The sequence below is a fragment of the Melopsittacus undulatus genome, chromosome 12 (genome assembly GCF_012275295.1).
Source record: "Melopsittacus undulatus isolate bMelUnd1 chromosome 12, bMelUnd1.mat.Z, whole genome shotgun sequence".
Lineage (NCBI taxonomy): Eukaryota > Metazoa > Chordata > Aves > Psittaciformes > Psittaculidae > Melopsittacus > Melopsittacus undulatus.
Genome location: NC_047538.1, coordinates 14,918,662 through 14,936,306, shown reverse-complemented (window position 1 = coordinate 14,936,306; position 17,645 = coordinate 14,918,662). Strand labels below are relative to the sequence as shown.

Here is a 17,645-nt window from a genome sequence, read left to right as displayed (position 1 = left end):
CTCAGCCCTTGCTTTCTGATCCTCTGCTGCAGTCTGGGTCAGTGGGTTTATTAAGAAGCACAGTAGTGACTGTTGGGGGGGGTGTTATGCAAATCTCTCTTCAACTTTTTAACCAGAAAGAAGGATTTTGAGGGTTAATCCATCAGCAGAAATGGTCTAACTGAATAGCTGTGTTGATTATGTGGTAAAGCAAAATGACATTTGGGGAAAGTCACCAACATTAGTGGTTAATAACACTGGGTCACACTTCAAAGTGTGTACTGAGTTTCTGACAGATTGAAAATGCTGAAGGTCATGTTTTGGTTATTTCTTACATAATGAAGGGGGAGGAATTAATCCCACTGTTTTCAGAGACTGTAAATTGCATCTTGCACAAGCAAGTCTCATGTCAGGCAGTTTTCCCAAACCACAGTGCTGTGCCAGTTCCTGCAGCCAGGTCTCATATAACAGACCTGTCAGCAGGCATGTTTAAAGCTGTCTGTCTCTTGGCAAAGTTTGGAGCTATGCTTCTCATCCAAGAGCATCCTCTTTCCTCTGGCATACCTCAGGCTGGAAAATTTGGAGAGTAGGGAAACGCATAGAAGGGCAGAAAAAGGATGTTTTATGTCTTTTCTACTGTTAATGTGGTTATTCCAGCATCCCTGTTCACTAGAGTTACTGACAGGCTTGAGTGGTAGAGGGGTTGTTCAGAGCTATAGAAGCTGGTTTTCTCGTGATCTGGGTCAGGCCAGGGGAGGTTTGCAATTGGTAGGCTCTTTAACTTGCTAAATTTGGTCACCTTTTTTTAGGAACTCCAAACCAATATTTGTGGGTCCTGTGAAAATCAAATGGGAAAAATACCAGCTGGGCCACAGATTGAAAACTTTGACTTATATAGATGGATTTCTTTTGGAGTATTCTTAGAGGTTGGTCACATTCTCTCTATAGGGAAGCTGTGGAAAATGTAGGAGCTTCAGGTATTTTTGAATCTGGCCCTGGCTGAATTTGATTAAGCAAGTAATTTGTAGAGTTGAAATCCCCTTGGTCAGAGCTCTGTGTTCTGAATTGCTTCCATTTGTAAACAGCTGGCAGCTTCTGGTTTGAACAGATGCGGTTTTGCCTGCAAGGTGGGTTAGTTTCTCAGAGGGCTGAGAGTCAAACTAGCAAAGGCTTCATAGAAGATGGCCACTATTTGCAATCTGGCCCAGAAATTGAGAGATGGTGACTGAAGATCACAGAGCACAGGTGGAGTGTGCTGTCTTAATGAAAGATGGTTTAGGAAATCGGCAGCTGCTTCTGCATTGCCAGCTCAAAAGATGTAGCAGCCAACAATGCTCTCCTGCACAATCTCTTCCATACAAAATTATGCACAAATACATACTGCTTACTAAACATTGTGCTAGAAAGAAGTGAGCTCTTACAGTGCCATCACAGTTCTTCAGGGCTAATGGAAGTACCAAATTCCTATCTTTAAAATAGAGGGAACTTATGAAATGAATGAGTAGTTGTGTCGAATAAGGTCTGGTTCTCCAGGTAAGTGTTCTTAGCTAGATTACACTAGCTAATGCCAAAGACATGAGACTTGGGGTCATGTGAAAAAACAGGTTGTCCTACTTGTAGGTAAGACGGAGTAACACTTACTGGTCTAAGTCTGTAATCTTCCCTACACTGACTTCCTTATGTGCCTTCCCCCCGCCTTTGCCCTGCTTTTTCCTGTCAATGTTCTAAGTGTCAACAAGGGTTTGCAGCCAGTAATTGGGTTCAGCTTTCACTATGAAATGTGACATCCTTTGGTGATGCACAGCATTTTTTCTTTCTGGCATTTGATTTCCCAAGCAGTGTGTTTCTCATTCTTTCATGGAGCAAAAACTTGACGAAGGGCTGCAAAGTGCAGCTAATTCCTATCTCTTCCTTTAGGAAAAGTAGCTTCCAAAGGAGTGTCATGGTACCTGGCTGCATGACTTTTTGGCAGCTTAGATGGTCTTTTTCATACTTTAATGAAGCAAATTGCTTCAGATGAACAGAACTTCTGGGTGCATGTTTGGTTTTGCACAGTAGTAAAGTTGGCTGGTGTTCTGTGCTTGCATTTCAAACCAAAAGTGTGTGATATTTCCAAAGAAGGGGAGGGGGTGGAATACCACCTTAAGGTGTTTCCCCCCCCCCCCCCCCGATTTTATTTCTAAATGTTCATACTGGTATTTAAAGGCTCTGTTTTGTCTCTGTGGTAGTGTGTGTTTTTATCCTTTTGTCAAGAAGAGAGGCAGAGTGGCCATTGAATTCACTGCACAGAAGCTGTACCAGCTCTCAGCTATAACAGGGCTGGGATTGACCTTTCCCATGTCATGCCCTATTCCCAGAAAACAATCAGACTAATATCCACATTACCTTTTCAAGGACCATTTTCCTGTTTGCTTTTAATCATCCTGACTGGTGGAGCTTTCAGCCCTTCCTGTAAACCTCCATTAACAGCCTGGTAGAGTCCCTGTGCAGAAGCCACCTCTGGCAACTTCAGTTGTGGTGTGTTGAATTCATCCCATTATATTTGCCATGCCTGCTCTGAAGGGAGAGGGACTGAATAATTTGATTCCCCTCCCCAAAAAAATAATTTGGGAAAAGAAAATTGTGCGTTACTATCCTCAGAGTCAATACTGATTCTTGTGCTTCCTTCCAAATCTCCCTCCGCTGTCAGTACCTATCTGATGGCAAGGTGCCTGCTTATCCCACAGCATCCATGCTGCTTACCCAAGGCTGTGTGTCTCTCTGGGGACAGAAGGAGGGATAAAATTAACCTTTTCTTCCATAGATGTTTACATAACCTTGAATTCCTACCTAGCTAAAGCTGAAGTCCAGGTTTTGTTCTGCTTTCTGTCAAGGATTATGTGAATTAAAACTGATATAATGGTTTGAAACTGCCTCTCAGTAAATGTGTGGAATTATTTCCACTGATTTCTAGTAAATAGTCAAAATGGCACTTTATTGATTAAAGGGCAATTCAAGGTCAAGTTGTTGGCTGCTGACTGTGCATATTATACATATATTAAATCTAGGCCTTCTTGTCTGATAGTGACAACAAGAATAGAGGCTGCAAAACAAACCTATTGTTTTTTGCTTTGCTTTAGCTAAGCTTCAGATCAGAATTTCTTGATGAAAATAACAAATAAATACTGGACTTCTGAGGAAGGGGAATAGCTTTGCCAAGAAGGCAAATGGCACAATTTTCAAAGATTTTAAGCACTCTTATGACCCACTGAAATGCTCATGCTGAGCATGTTTGCAGATCAACCTGCAGGTAGCACGGATATTTTCCTGAAGTTGCTCCTCCTAAAACCACAGTGATGCAGCTGGATTGCAAGTCAGATATATACAAATATGAGTAATAGTCTGTGATTTATATTCTGAGTCTATATCTTCTCCCATCTTGCAGACGCACATGACAGTATCTTACCTGTCAGTACACTGACAGTCTTTTCCATCTGTTGTCTTATTTTTTTGCACAGGAAAGAAGAATGGAGATTTGGACAGGAATTTTGATACACTTGATTTGCCTAAGCGGTCTGAAGCAGCAAAAGGTAATGCTAATGTTTATGTTTTTGGAAATAACAAGTAGCATGGGAGCAGGAGGCTTTTAAAGGGGCTTGAGACATGAGCATATCAGGCTGATCTCTTTCTTTTGTGTTCAGTTAATTGAAATAATGGATATGTCAGTGCTTGTTGTTATCTAGTAGGCAATATTCAAAAGCTGGATACAAACAGCTTTTATATAGAACTGCTGAATGGGTGGAATCTTGTAGAAGCCCATCTGATTCAGTGTTAGGTGATTGTAACTCCATAGAGGGATGAGTGTATGCTCTTTTCCTTACAACTCCATTTGCAAATTGCCTGCACTACATGTGAACGTGAGTTTCGAAATGCATTGGGTGTACTCACCACTCAGGTTTTCCCTTCACTATCACCTCTGTAGTTCTTCAGTGCTACAATGAATCGGAGAGTGACAGTGGGGAATGAGTTCAAATCTTTTGTCTTTACTGATAGTCTTCTCCTGAGTACGGTATTTCCCCCTGTCTGCAGTGAGCAGTATTTGTAGTTTTCCAAAATCAGGTTGACAGAAAAAATTCTCTGCACTGCGCTATTGTATTTCAGCTCTGGCAGAGGTTAAATCTTTCACAAACAAGCTGCATTCCCTTCCTTTACGCATGGTACTCTTTTATTAATTGGAGATTAGGAGATGATTTAGGATCTTATCAGACTTCTTACAGCACTGGACAGTGTTTTGAGACTTGCACAGGTTTTCATTTGAGTGTGTGCAATGTCATCGCAAAGATTCAGCCATTGTCATGGCAACTGCTGTGGTGCCAACCTGTCAACTCAGCCCTGCAGGAAATGCTCTCTCACAGTACCTTCACCTTAGTGATCTGTGGATATCCGCAACTACCTGAGCATTCCTCAGAAAGAAAATCAAACTCTTCCTGTGTTACTTGCACAATGTCAAAGAGTATAAAGAAACAGTGTGACTCAGTGGAGAGATCCTTGGACTTGGAATAGCAGAAGTATGCTATTTAGCTACCTTTTTCAAATCGACTGATTTGTGCTTCAATTTCCTTACTGTTAACTGAGGGTGGCAGAAGCAGAGGCCCTATCTAGCATCGTTAGAGATGTACTGGTAGTCATTAATGGCACAATAATTACACGTGTGAAGTGCTCCACTCACTTAAATTCATGGACAGTGAAGCTCTGATATGCAAACTAATCCTAATACATGGATGGATCTAATCTATTTACAGGCACCTTTTTACAGTGGTACAGTTTCTAGGCTAATGCCTAAACATTAATGTTAATGCACCTCTTAGAAGGTGCAATGTCATCCTGCTTGGAGAGCTGCAGGGAACTTCTCGGTTCAAGGCTGGACACTGATTACATTGCAAAGCAAGGAGACATCCTAAGGATGGAGAAGGAGAGGAATGCAAAATACAGCAGGGGCTTCAGGACTTTCATTCCTTTCTAAATGTGACTGGAATATAGATGCCCCTAAAAGGAAAAGATGAAAATCTAAGATATCTATAAAGAATTGGATATTGTGCAACTTTAAGACAAAAATCTTTCAGGTGGCTCTGTCAATGGTAGAAGGTTTGTGCTATATCTGATGGGAGATGCATCTGTCTCTCTGAGCTTACACAGCTCTGTCATACCCAGCTGCTAGAAAACACACACTCTCAAAGAAGTTTTGTTTGATAATTTGAAGATACCCCTATTTAATCTAAAATGAATAGACTCTCATGGTAGGTAGATTAGATCAGGAGATTATTCCCACAGCATTTTGAAAGAAGACCTTTGACATGGAAAAAGGCTTGAGAAACTACTTGTTTGTATGCTAAGGTAGAAAATAAATTCAGTGATGTGTATTTTGTTTCCTGCTAAGCGTCTTGTTTACACAAGAGCTCCTGGATATTAAAGGTTCTAACAAGGTTGCTGGGACTTTGAATTGTCGGTAAGATGAGGAAAATAAAATTGCAGTTTTAAAACCCTTAAAAGCTCTGGTCAGATCTGTGCCATAGAGTATAATTGCCTCTGATGAGATCAGCTCTCAGCTGAAGCAGAACCTCGTTACCAAGATTGAAAAATCATACAAGTTTTAATGATCAAAAGCACTCAGTTTGAGTGACACAATGAAGTGCTATTTCAAAAATCAACAATTATAGATTAATCTCTTTCATGTATTATTAAAACCATATTAAAGTGAGTTTTCAGCTGGAATCTCAGTGGGCAAATGAAACTGCAGTAATAGGATTTGTTCATGCAATGCAGCAAATGAACACTGTGGTAGTTAACAGATATTAGGATGCAGTGATGTTAAGGTTCCTGTAATCTTGCAGTTGACATCTATTGTGCTTATCTGGTGGATGTAAAGATGAGGTTTCAAGAACTTGACATATACTCTTAAGTATGATCACTGAGCTTAATTGATAGTGTGCTTATGGTTGCTTGAAAAAAGACGGACTGGAAGCAGTGAAGTAGTTTCAGACCTATTCTCTATCATCTCTAGAAACTGCACTTGGTCTCCAAGTGACTTTAGTTGCAGGAATCTCTGCCTGTCCTGTAGCTGAACATCATAAACCTAGAAACTTGTGTAGTTTTCAGTTGGGATATTGGGGCTGGTTAGTGTCTGTGTAGGAGACAGCTCAGGAATATGTTCATATCCTGAGCAGTCCAAATGGGCTCATGAGTTATTACCTTAAGTGCTGTTTGTTGGGATTTTTTTCCTGAAATATGTTTGTCCTGGAGAGAAATGAATAGATGAAGGTAATTCTTGTTTTTTTTCAGAGTGATAAAACTAGTCTCCTTTTCTTCTGATTGCATTTGGTTTTTTAATGGAAATCAGATCTTGCTGCAGCACAGAATTTGAGCAGCCCTGAAACCATTTCTAAGCCTTTAATAATTTTATGTGCTAGGCATTCTGGCAGGGGAAAGCTTCCAGTTCAGGGTTGTTATCTGTGGTAAACTGGATAATGTCAGATGGGAGAACTTGCAGTGCTTTCAGGAGCTGTCTCATCTTGATATTAAAAAATAAATATATATACTCTGGCAGTGTCCAGAGTTGTGCTGTCCTCTTGAGGAGAGATTGTGGAAGAGACGCTTCTTGTTCCTCCCTTTCTTGAAAGGAGCATATTTTTTTCTGATATTCGAAGAGGGAGAAGATAAATTTTGGAGGGAAGTGATAAGAGCTTGCACAGAACTATATGAGAGGGAACAGCACTGACAAGAAATTATGAATGTTGTCCTCAGGACCTTGCTAAATTTAGTACTTTCAAAAATTGCTGCTTCTGTGGAAGGGGGAAAAGTTGTCTTGCTGAAATCCCTTCTCCAATATAAAGTAGGTCATTGACGGTGGTGTTGGCTGTCTCCTCTGCAGCGTGTCCTCTTCTGTGCTACCACAGTGCAAATGCTGATTTCTCCTGTGTACATATTAAATATATAGGATAGTGCAATCCCTTTGCTTGGCTCACAGAGTCCTTATTTCTGAGCAGGAATAGTGACAGGAGGCTCACACATTGAGGGGAGATCAGGATTAATCATATCTGTGCAGTGGAAAGCATGTCTCAGATGGCAGGTTGTGAGATAAGGTTTTCTGAAAAGAATCAGGATTGATATGTGTCAGCTCTCTGAAGATGTTCTAAAGATTGTAACATTTAATCTTCCTGATGTGAAGGTGTTGGATTGTCTGCCCCTGTTCATCAGTGCTGGAACATGGGAGGAGAATGTCCAGAAGAGAGAACCAGCTTTTTACATGGAATTGGCGAATTATTCCTAATTAAATCCAGATTTCCGTGCTGTTTGGTTTAAGCAAATGCTGTGGCTTCTTGTTTATGTACACATCTAATGGTATAAAAGTAGATGTTCTGAAGTGTTGAAGTTCAGCTATGATTTCAGTCTAACTCATTAGTGAGTTGAAAGTGTTCAGCCATAAGGAGATATGTGCAGGTGCATTTCAGCCTGATCAATAGGCTAACTCATTCTTTAAATCAGTTTTTATTTATCTTTTCTATTTTGATTATTTAAACATCCATCCTAATGGGAGCATAAGCTTAGGAAATACTGAACAAATGCTAAAGCTGCTTATAGTTGAACAAGTCTATTTTGTTGTAGCAGGGACCTCACAGAAAAGGTGAATTCATTTGAAAGCTCAGCTTTGTGTGTACACTTACTCTGGTCAGCAGCCTATGTAGGTAGGGAATGAGATTTTGGGTGAACTTGTCAGGTGAATTTCTTCTTTCTCCGTTATCTGAAATCCTGTCGCTTTCCATGTAGCCTGATGCAGATGATAGATTTTTCTATCCCAGAAGGTGAGTGTTTAAATTCACTTATAAATCTTTGTATTACTGCTCCAGGAAATTAGACTTCCTGGCACTGTCAGGGTAATGACTTTAACTTAGTAGATTACAAAAATGCCAGCAATTTGTCTTCACTAACATGTAGTGGGGGGGGGAGAGGGGAACTTCACTGAAGCTTTCCTCTGACTTCAGGTTTGTAATTAAGATTAGCTGCTGTTCTCATTTCACTGCTGTTTTAATTTGCTTTCTTTAAATCTTTACAAGTTGACTCAAGCACTCACCTGCCCTTTCCAGCTCCCTTCAATCATTAATTTTGATTGTCGTATTGTGAATGAGTAGAACTGATTGATTAATGGCACCATCCACACCCCTCCTGTGCTTGCTAGTGGAAATTGAGGTACTGGGAAGATCTCATCTGTGAGAGCAAGTAACATGTTCTTGTATTAATATCTTTATTTCATGCATGTTGTTGAGAATTGCCATCAGAATTATTAAGTATCTCTTATTTCTGTTGCTTTACCAAGCAGAGGATTCATTTTGGCCCAGTGTGTTTTTCGTATTTTACAAAGCAGTGAAAGATTTCTCATCTGTCTTCCAGTGCTTTGAGTCAGAGAAAATTTATTGCCTTGAATAAGAAAATTCCCATATGGAACCTGTTCTTGCCAAACTTTCTTCATTCCAGTACCTGTAAATTCTCATTCGTTTTCCCAACACCTGCAAGGAACTCAGAGCAGGCACCTGTGATTTTTCTTTCTTTGCATACACACTGTTTCCATAGCAGACTGCTAATTGTTCTGAGTACTCCACTTACTGTCATAATCTTCTGCAGTTCTTATGTTGAGCCACTTGTTTGTTCAAAGCTGGGTTGAAACGTGACAGTTGCTTCCCCTGGCCTGCTGAGCTGTGCTCTACAGGTGGAAACTCTTTATTTGTGGTCTTTATGGATCTGTTAAACTTAATATTGTAGAACATAAATTTTAAGTTTAGGGATGAAACTGAAGGGTTTGAAAGGCTTATGGGGAGGTGCCTCTGGAATGTGAATTGGAGGTCTGGAAGTACTATTATGTCTTTTGTCTTTTTTCTGCCCTAACATATCTTCTTCCAATTAAAAGAATTGAAATAGCTTCTTGTTTTCTTAATATGACAGCTCAAGCAATTCAAACTGGTATCAAGTGTATTATTATAGAACAATGATTATATTTGATTCAAGTAGATTGGCCTAAGCCTGTAAGAGTTGTAGTCTATACTGACATACTGTGACAGCTTCTGTGTTCTAATGATGTGTGCACTTCCTGCATGAAGCAAATATGGAGAGCATTACTCATTTAGCATGGATTTTAAAAGGAGTGCAAAATCCTGTCATTAATAGTTAACTTGATAAAATTTCCTTAAAACAGAAAATCATTCAGATAGGAGTGTTGCTCTTTTTACATAGGTTGTTTTTTCGAGAGTCTCTGTAAACTAAACAGCAGAGGTTTAGATTGGCTCTAAGAAAGAAATTCTTTACTGTTAGGGTGGTGAGGTACTGGAATGAGTTGCCCAGGGAGGTTGTGAATGCTCCATCCCTGGCAGTGTTCAAGGCCAGGTTGGATGAAGCCTTGGGTGACATGGTTTAGTGTGAGGTGTCCCTGCTCGTGGCAGGGGGGTTGGAACTTGGTGATCTTAAGGTCCTTTCCAACCCTAACTATTCTATGATTCTATAAACTCTAGATGAGGGGAGCAGTGATGGGTGATGGTGACTCACCTGCAGAGATGAGGTGTTTTTCTTTGACTTCTGACCCAATCCTATTCCTAGTACATACTCCAGGGTACCTATAAGGAAACTTGCTGTAGGATTGTACCTTATAAAAAAATGTTTTGCAGTTCTTGCTTGAAAAGTTTTATGTTGACCAGCAAGGCAGAAGAAGGAACGAGTGAAAGATCTATCTTGCTTTTCAGAGACAGCTTTGAATTGGGAATGAACATTGCTCATTTGTCATGATGTTTCCTGTCACTAGCGATTTTCAGTTCTTGCTGCTTGTTGCCAGGATCAGCTGGTTCTTTATGGTAGGTTTGTGTCAGACCCATGCAGAGCTGCTGGACTTCATTGCTGTCATGGTTTAAAACCAAATTCGCACAGCTCATTCACTCACTCCCCCCCTCACCCCCCCAACTCCCAGAGAGTTAGGAAGGAGAATCCAAAGAATGTAGCCCCCACGGGTTGAGATAAGCACAGTTTAATAGCTAAGGTGTAACATAAATCACTACTGCTACTACTACTACAAATAATAGTGATAAAGCCAATAACAAGTGAAGAGAATACAACACCTCACCAGCCACGGACCCATAACTCACTCCACCCTGCCCGACCAAGCACTGACCGATACCTCCTCCATCCCCCCAGAGTCTCCAGCCCTTCTGGGTTTCTCCCGGTTACATCCTGGGTATGACGTGCTATGGTATGGAATACCTCTTTGGCTAGCCTGGGTCAGGTGTCCTGTCTCTTCTTCCTCCCGGCCTCCCCTCCTCCCTGGCAGAGCATGAGCTCAGAAAAGGCCTTGGACAAACCAAACATTTGAGCAGTAACTCAAAACATACTTGATACCAGCAACTGTTCCCAGCCCGAAAGTCAAAACACAGCACTGCACCAGCTACCAAGGAGAAAAATGACTGCTACTGCTCAAACCAGGACAATTGCTAAAACAGTCCTAGTAGTTAGTGATGCATAGTCTTGTCTTGTGATAAGCTCACTGTGCTGCACAGGTGTTACATAAAATAAATCATTAGCACAACTCTTGAGGGTTGTTTCTTCCTTGTTGCATTAGTGCAGGTAGTAAGCCTTGAACAGCTTGGCCTTTGAAGGATGTTGTCCATAGAATGACCTCTGTTTCCTTCTACATAACTGGTGGCATAAAGTTTAAAAAAAAAAACAAAATAATCCCTGCCTTTGTTGAGCAGGTATTGAACTGTCTTTGAACTAGCTGAGCAGTGAAAGCAGCAGATTTTCACCAGATAGAGTGTTTTACCTGGCAGGTACCCATGGTGAGAGATTGTCAAGCATGTCATTAAACACCAGCAACTAGACAAAATCTTTCAGGCTTTTATCTTGATGCATACTGCTGCAACAGGACTTCGGCAGACCTGTAAAGAGCACAGTTACGGTTTTGTATTGTGTTATAATGCTAGAATCTGGATTGAATAAAACGAAGTGCTCTGTTGTGTATGAGTCAGCAAACTTTTGTGGTGGGAACTAAGTTATATCACTGAGTGTCCAAGGTTCTCTTATTGCCTGCTTCTTTTGTTATGTTGCTGTTAATTTCTAGGCCAGATAGAGTTTTCAAGTGCTACATCCTTTGAGCTCTCTTTTGACACACAGGTGACTTCACTGCTCTTTGTAGTTCAGCAGTTACCACTAGAATCATTTGCTATCCATTGGTCTATGCAGGCATTGTCTTAATCAGCATTGTATTGAGGTGAAAGATGAAGGTCTGCCTTCTCTGTAGTTTACTGTCATTGGTGGGCTTGATCACTTGCATTCTTGTAGACATTTGACATTGTATATTTGTGGTAAGTTTTGCAGGAATATTCAAATATCAATAAGGACCACAGCTCAACCTTGCTTTTCTGAATTCTGCCACTAATTCTTTTCACTTACTAGTATGATTCTGTCCTACAACACTCTTCTTTGGAGACTGTGAGGAAACATACATTGTTTTGGGAGAAATACTAATGATATGACAGAACCCCACACAGTAACTGTGTACAGTAGCACTGCTGGGACTGCTGAAGCTTTGCTCTTTGTGGTTTAGTCATTCCACCAAATCGTGTGAGAGGAATTTGAGACCATTACAGGACCAGCTCTCACTTTGGTGTTCTGTGTCAGCTCAGGAATGTGAAGAGTAATTTTGGCTTTGCTTTCTGGTAATTGCTACCATGTTTGTCAAATTGTTGTTCTCTTGCTTCTGAGAATGCCTCAGTGTTGCAGCTCTGATCTGTGTTTTCCAGTCTCTTGCTTTGTTCATAGGGATTTCCAAGAAAAAAATTGTATTTGCAGGTGAGATAGGTTAGACTCCTGGTAAGGTGAAATGGCATTTGTGGAATAGAAAAGCTCCTGCAGCTGTAGCAAGGGGAAACACAATGTTTGTGTGGCCCAACTATCCTATAAATTGCCCAGTTAAGAAATCTACTTTTGTGTCAGGAAGTTTTGAGTTGGGAACTTGAAGCATGCTTCTGTGTGGAGGGCATACACAGCCAGTGAAAACTGAGGAAGAAATTTTTGAACCATGGTAATTAAATGCCACTAATGCCTTCCCCAACTCTAATATGGACACTTCATAATGGGAACGGCTTTTTCAGTTTTAGGTTATGTAGCTTCAAAGTTTAAGCCTGAGGGAACAGTGGGAAACAGCTGCTGGGATAGGGAAGTAGGAGGAATTATTGCAGTGATATGAAGATCTCTTTCAGCTCTACACTTATACAGAGTTGAGAACATGAAGCTTTTCATGAAGTCATAAGGTGGTTGTTCTTGTCCATCACTTCTTGTCTCTGTTATTTGTTTTCCTGTAGAGCTCCTTTTTTTCCTTTTGTCTTCTACCTCTATCTTAACAGCTAGAGGTCACATGAAAGGTGAGCTAGGAAGGCCACTTTCTTTCTGAATTGTTTTAAACTCTTCCTTCTGAATGAGAAAAATCTGACTCATCTCTGAGGTGAATCAACAGCCACAACTATTGCTCCACTTTATTCTTTTCTTGCATTCTTTCATGGTCAGTGCTCCTCATTGGAGAGGAAAAGCTGGCAGGAGACAAGTCTCTCCCACTCCAACTTTACACCTTTTTTTCACCTGTGATTCTCATGGGTCTAGAAAATAACTTCAGTAGTCAGCTTCCAGCTCCTTCTTGCCTGAGGCTGATAACCAAGAACATCAATCTATTATAATAACTAGCAGCATCTTCAAAAGGCAGGAGTCCCAGGTGGTAAATTCCCTTTCCAACTTGATGAGAATTTGTGGCCAAGTTATGAATGCACAGAAAATGAGACTTACGCATGTGGTTATAACATCTTAAACTAGAACAGCCTATATGTACTTGCACAATAAAGTAGCCTATGAAAAACTAAACAGCAGGAACTCCACTCAAGCACATGGTAATTACAGCAGCTACTGAGGAGATGGAGTGATCTGGAGCTTCAGCAAAAGACAGAGCTGAAAGTAAGAAAGTCTCATTTTTGCATTCCAGCATTGCTACTGTCTTGCTGAGTGGCCTTAGGCAAGTTAATTGCATTCAGATCCAGGGCTATAGTGAACTCGTTTGGGAAGTGTCTGCTACTGCCTCTGCCTTCACTAAAATAATTACTGATAGTTTCACTGCTGCTGTGATAACCAGTGCAAATGGAGTGTGCATGATCCATTTCTAAAAACAGCAGAACTCTTCCAAAGTACTGTGTGTCACAACTGTTGTTAGCACCACAGTGACAGAAAAATCAAATAAAACTAGAAGTTCTGTTAAAGGGGTGGATGGTATTACCTTGCTCCAGTGGGATGTTATGTGAATGGACTGAGGAGTTCATGTTCGAGTATTTCAGAAATATCTAATACTATGAATTGCTTTGTATTCTTACTATGTACATTACACTTAGTGTGCATTTTTATGGAGAAGTTCAACTGTATTACTTATGATGCTTGTGCTGATAGGCATATACAGAAACCAACACGTAACTTAAGACCTTGGCGAGTTTTACAGCCCAGCCACAACATTTGCTTTAGTTATAGCAAGGTGTGCTCTCTGACGATGCACTATCTTAACCCTTCAACCACTGACTGGATTTTCATGTCCATTATACTTGTGTAACATTTCTGATGATAAAATAGTTAATGTTGGAAAGCAATAGATGTCAGATCTTCGCCTTTTCACAGCCTTCCCTGTACTGTTTGCCCCAGCCAAGAATGGTTAATACTGGTTTTCTCCCTGCTTTGGCTTGTGTATGTTTTTGCCTGTCTCATTTAGCATTTCTGTTCTACAAGCCATTCTAATTGTTACTCTAAAATAGAATGCCTGTTATTACAGAGCGTAGCTCATTCTATGGATGCTGCTCAAGGACTGTTTATAAAATGACAATGTGCCATGAAAGTCTGCCAGGAATAAAAGCAGGAGTTGGTGGGGACGTGTTTATCCCGCATAACTGCCTCAGTCTTGGGACTTAGTCACTGCAGTGAAAAACTCCATCCATCACTGTTGCATTATGTCAGATTTTCTGCCATGCTGTACTCCGTCTCAGTGAAGAGATAACAGTGAAAGCCAAGAGACTTCCCCAGTTCCCCTTGCCCTCCTTTTAGCATAAGCATAAAAAATGAGATGATAATTTGAAGAGGGGTACGGATGGGAAAGTTCTCCTGATTGCCTCGCCATTGTTACTGTGAAGTGCAAGGAAAAGTAACACAGCTTCTCTTAGAATTTAGAGATGAAATTTCCTGTCAAAATCAATTACAAAAACCTTGTTGCACAAAGTTATGGTTGTCTCTAGTGTCCATCAAAAGTACAGCAGCAAAGTTCTGCTGACGAAGCCACTTGACAAGAGAACAGCAGAAAGTTTCAGAACAGCTGAGGCAGAAAAATGGTGTAATGTCGATTTAAATCCCTTGCCAGATTTCCAAAAATAGTGTGTGCATAAGTAAAGGAGGTTGTTACAGCTCCAGGTGAGTCTTAAAAAGGCTGTGCCTTGAGGAGTAATAGCAATGTGGATAAATTTCTCAGAGGCCTGCGTGACTCAGGTGCTGTCAGAACTCAACATTAGACAGGCATCTCTCAAATCTGACTTAAAGTATCTGTCAGGGGCGCTCCAGCTGTCCCATCTGGTATTCTTTTGCCCACAAAAATGCATACTGATGCCCTGTAATTAAGTGTTGGAACAGGTTCCTCAGGGAGGTTTTGAAGGGTTCTCTATCATGGAAGGATTTCAAGACCTGACTGGACACTGGAATAAATAACCTGGTCTAAATTCAGCACTGAGCCTGCTTTGAGCAGGAAGCTGGCCCAGATGACTGTAATTGTTCTGTGTGACTCTTGTTAAGTGATTGCAAAGTCAGCCAAAAAAGTTTGCCTGCAAAAAACATGGGTTTTTTAGAGATCATTGTTTTCCAAAGCAACTTAATCCATGACAGCTAGACAGATGAATCAGGTGGGAAGAAGAATGAGAGCACCCATTTGTCAGTGAAACCTGGGAAAGGAGCATATATGCAAAATGCACCTTAGTACATGGATCTCAGTTTGATTTTATAATGCATACTTTCTCTGGTGCCAGCACAGTAAACCATGGACTTCTCAACACTATGTTAATCAGTCTCTGAAGGTCTGCTTACAAATGGCTAATGATGGGGGAGAGAAAGGGGAATAAAAATGAAATAGTTGTACGATTCTGAACTAATTACAAATTGAAGTACTAGAGACCAGGCAAAGAGGCCTTCCTTATAGTGCAGCCAAGACAGAGGAGGTACATGCAGTAAGGAGTCCAGCATCTTTTCCACTTTTGCTTGAACAGTATTTATTATAGTTAATGGGGAGCTTTAATCATGGAGTTAATCTGAAAATTAAAGTAAACTGGACTGTCAAATAACCTGTGCATTCTAAATTGCAGAAGTCACTGATGCTCATTAGTCAGATTGAAGCTGCAGTCTTGTTTTGCAGAAAGGCAAATAAAAAGAATCACAAAATTAAGACCTCTATTTTCTCAGCATTAATTTCTAGTGTGGTTACCTGCACAGCTGCTGCAGTCCTATTATCTGACTCATTACTTTGTAAACCACTTTGAGAGATGTTGAATGTGAAAGCTGCTATATAAAGTCTTATTTATTTCGATAACCCTGAGTGCTCTGCACAGGCCTAAAAGCTCCCCCCCTTCTCTAGCATGACAGGGGAATCATATGACTTAATGTGCCATATACCTCTAACTGTGGATTCAAGAAAAGTGACCTTGAACTGAGAGGCAGGCATTTTACATTATAAAGCAGACACTTAAATTTACCTGTCAAACAGAAGCGGGGGGAATCTTACATCTGCATGGTTTAGAAAGCAGTGTCAATCCAACTGTTCATTGCTCTGAACCCACTGAGGGTTTGATTGCTGACCCAGGCATTTTCAGGTGATCAGTGTGTGGTAGAAAGAAGAGCATTTTTATTTCATCCTCTCAGATCTTGGTTCCAGCCCTGAATTTCTGTGTCTTGGTCATAGGGAAATGTGGAATTCTGTAATAGCATGATGCATCTTTTGTCTCTTTAGGAACAGACCATGATTCAGGTTTCTTTGGAAAGAGGATATGTGAAGAGCAGTCCTTCCACCTCATGTCCGATTTGGTCATGCTTCCCATGCTTTAGGATCTCCTTACTTTACTGAATATATTGTTGCTTTTGCAGGAGACATTTAGAGCGACTTCGCATTCTCTTTCACCAGTAGCCTCAGTAAAGTGTAAGTACCAAACACACTGTGACAGTCTACTGAAATAGGCTGAGTCTAGATAGGCAAGATAGAAACAGTGTGGGAGGGGAAAAGGGGACACAGACAGCTGAAGTGAGTGCAGTCACACAGCATTTTAGGGGCAGATTTGGGAACAAGGAGGAGGTTTCCTGATTTCTGAAGCAGCGTCTTTCTGCTGGCTCATGCTAACAAGCCAGCTAGCAAGCCCATTCCATTTGGAAATGTCATACCTTCTTGTCCCTCACATGCAAAGCCAGGAACAATATTTAATCTAATGAGCTCTGTTTTGAGACCTATAAAACCCTAAGCAGCAGATCTGTAATCATGATTATTGCATCTTGCCCTGCTGAGAGCTTAAAAATGATGAGCAAGAAAGGCATCTCCTAAGACTCATTCAAAATATGAGCAGGCAAGAATTAAGATCTAGAGAAAGGATTTGCCTTAACAAGAGCATCCCCAATGACCTTTAAACACTTAGAAAATTGAAAGTCTGCATTCCTTGCATATGCAGGTTTCCCACTTCCTTTTTTGGGATGCTCTGTTCATTGAGTCATAAAACATGTTAGTGTCACTGCCGAGCACAAAGGCAACTTGCGGATATGTAAGAGGTGAGATGAGAAACATTGAGGATGACTGAGCTGTTAGTTGCATTACATCATGCTTGGGATTTCTCAAGGAATGAGAAAGTGTGTGTTAGGAGCATGAGACCTAATTCCATTTATTCAATTACTTGAGCACTGCTTCCAGGAGAGTATTTGCCTTCAGGTTAGTACTAGTGTCTAAAACTAAAGACTTGGTAAAGGCATGTGTGACTTAGATTTGGGTGGTTCTGCAAGGTCTTGGTTAATAGATAAATCTTAACAAGCAGGTCCTTGCCAAATCCTACATACCTGCTTGTTGAAAGCAATGCTGAGATTAAACCCACTGAAATTAAACGGCATTGGCAGTTCTCTATGTGGCTGGATCCCAGTTTCCCTGAAACACTTAAAATTTGGTGCCACTGCTCTCACTGCAGCCTGGACACTTCTTTCTAGATCCAGCTATGGACACAGCCCATAAGAAGCCATCAGGGTGTTCGTAACACTGCCTTGCATATGTGAGTGATTAGAAATAGGTATAGATGGTAACATGATGGAAATTTTGATACTCTTGAGCAAGTATTTCACCCTATTTACACTTATATTGATCTTTTCAGAGTTTTCTATAGGCATGAACAACCTCCACAGTAAATGTCAGCTTCTGCTTAGAATCTTTTACATGAGTAGTCTTAAGCTCAATTTTTAATTGCATAATATTCCCGTAAGAAAGCTGCATTGAAATTGAAAACTCTACTAAACAAAGTGGCTACTGAGTGAGAGATCTTTTCACTATTTAAGCAGTGATGAAGAGGTTTCAA

The 17,645-nt window shown here is 40.7% G+C and overlaps 1 protein-coding gene across 8 annotated transcripts in view; it reads left to right on the top strand.

The window, feature by feature from the left end:
* The window catches only part of ARVCF (ARVCF delta catenin family member), a 278,579-nt gene that overhangs the window by 230,586 nt on the left and 30,348 nt on the right, over positions 1-17,645 (top strand). For all 8 annotated transcript variants that reach the window (XM_034068130.1, XM_034068129.1, XM_031047772.2 and 5 more), the window contains one exon: positions 3,477-3,548. In XM_034068130.1, the coding sequence (XP_033924021.1) occupies positions 3,477-3,548 (72 nt within the window). The remainder of the gene's footprint in view (positions 1-3,476; positions 3,549-17,645) is intronic.